This window comes from Malania oleifera, chromosome 6, assembly GCF_029873635.1.
Source record: "Malania oleifera isolate guangnan ecotype guangnan chromosome 6, ASM2987363v1, whole genome shotgun sequence".
In the NCBI taxonomy this organism is placed as follows: Eukaryota; Viridiplantae; Streptophyta; class Magnoliopsida; order Santalales; family Ximeniaceae; genus Malania; species Malania oleifera.
Window position 1 is genome coordinate 71,409,764 of NC_080422.1, and position 1,115 is coordinate 71,410,878.

Here is a 1,115-nt window from a genome sequence, read left to right on the forward strand (position 1 = left end):
CAATTTCTTACTAATTAAAAAATTATAATAGTAAAATTGATAATAAAATTATTTAAAAAAAATTTGGGAACCTTATAATAGGATGCAATGCGAGATAGGACTGGTCCTGGGCCACGGGCTTGGCCCAAATTATGTCGAGACACTGCTGGAATCCGTGCTCTCTCCCAAAGCCCAAAATCCCCCAAGCCCCTTACTGAAGTTATACTATAAATTGCGATTCCTGCTAGTCTAGGGTTTCTGTGTCGCTAGCGTTACCCTCGGCCGTTCGGCTTCCCCTACGATCGTGAAGAATTGAAGATGGTGAGTCTCTCTCTCTCTCTCTGCTCGTGATTATTTTGACGGTTTTGATCCTATTTTGTCTTTGATATATGTGCAGCCGTCACACAAGACCTTCAGGATCAAGAAGAAGCTGGCCAAGAAGATGAGGCAGAACAGGCCTATTCCTCACTGGATCCGTATGAGGACTGACAACACCATTAGGTTTGGTGCTCCATATCTGCTTCTTCATAGCCGTCCTTCGATTATGTTTGTAAGTTCATCGATTTTTCAGTTCTGATTTGGTGTTGTCTTCCGGTCAGGTACAATGCGAAACGCAGGCACTGGCGGCGTACGAAGCTAGGGTTTTAAGGTCGAAGAATCTGCTTGTTCATGTTCTAATCAAGCGTTTTGTTTAATTGTGAGAGTCACTTTGTTGTTTAATCAGTTGGGAACTCAACCGAGTCCTTTAGCAGAGATTTTGATGAGACTGATGTTTATCTCATAGTTTATATCATATTTTAAGTGATGGTTTGATCTTAAAGTTGTTGCACAATTTGATCTCGTTGGTTTTTAATATTCTATTCTTCTCGTTTTTGCGGAGCATTTATACTGGTTTATTATATCCTCGATTCTGGTTCTAGTTGTTTGTTTGTTACACCTTTTGTGCATCATATTCTGCTGAAGACGCTCTGGTCTGAATGATAACTCACGTATTTGATGTTACAGCATTGTATTGAAATGTTCAGTTCTGGTTATTTTGTAGTTTATTGCACATGTGATTCTTCCCTAGTTGAATTCAAGCTATGAAAAATTTTAAGCTTGGAAATGGACGTAAACTCAATCCTTCTTATAATTGT

At 39.3% G+C, this 1,115-nt stretch overlaps 1 protein-coding gene across 1 annotated transcript; it reads left to right on the plus strand.

Moving 5' to 3' along the window:
* The first annotated feature begins 237 nt into the window (after positions 1-237).
* On the plus strand, positions 238-799 carry LOC131157445 (large ribosomal subunit protein eL39). Its single transcript, XM_058111619.1, has 3 exons — positions 238-300; positions 377-480; positions 579-799. Exons 1-3 carry the CDS (start codon positions 298-300, stop codon positions 625-627), a joined length of 156 nt encoding a protein of 51 aa, XP_057967602.1. The 5' UTR covers positions 238-297; the 3' UTR covers positions 628-799.
* The last annotated feature ends 316 nt before the right edge of the window (positions 800-1,115 follow it).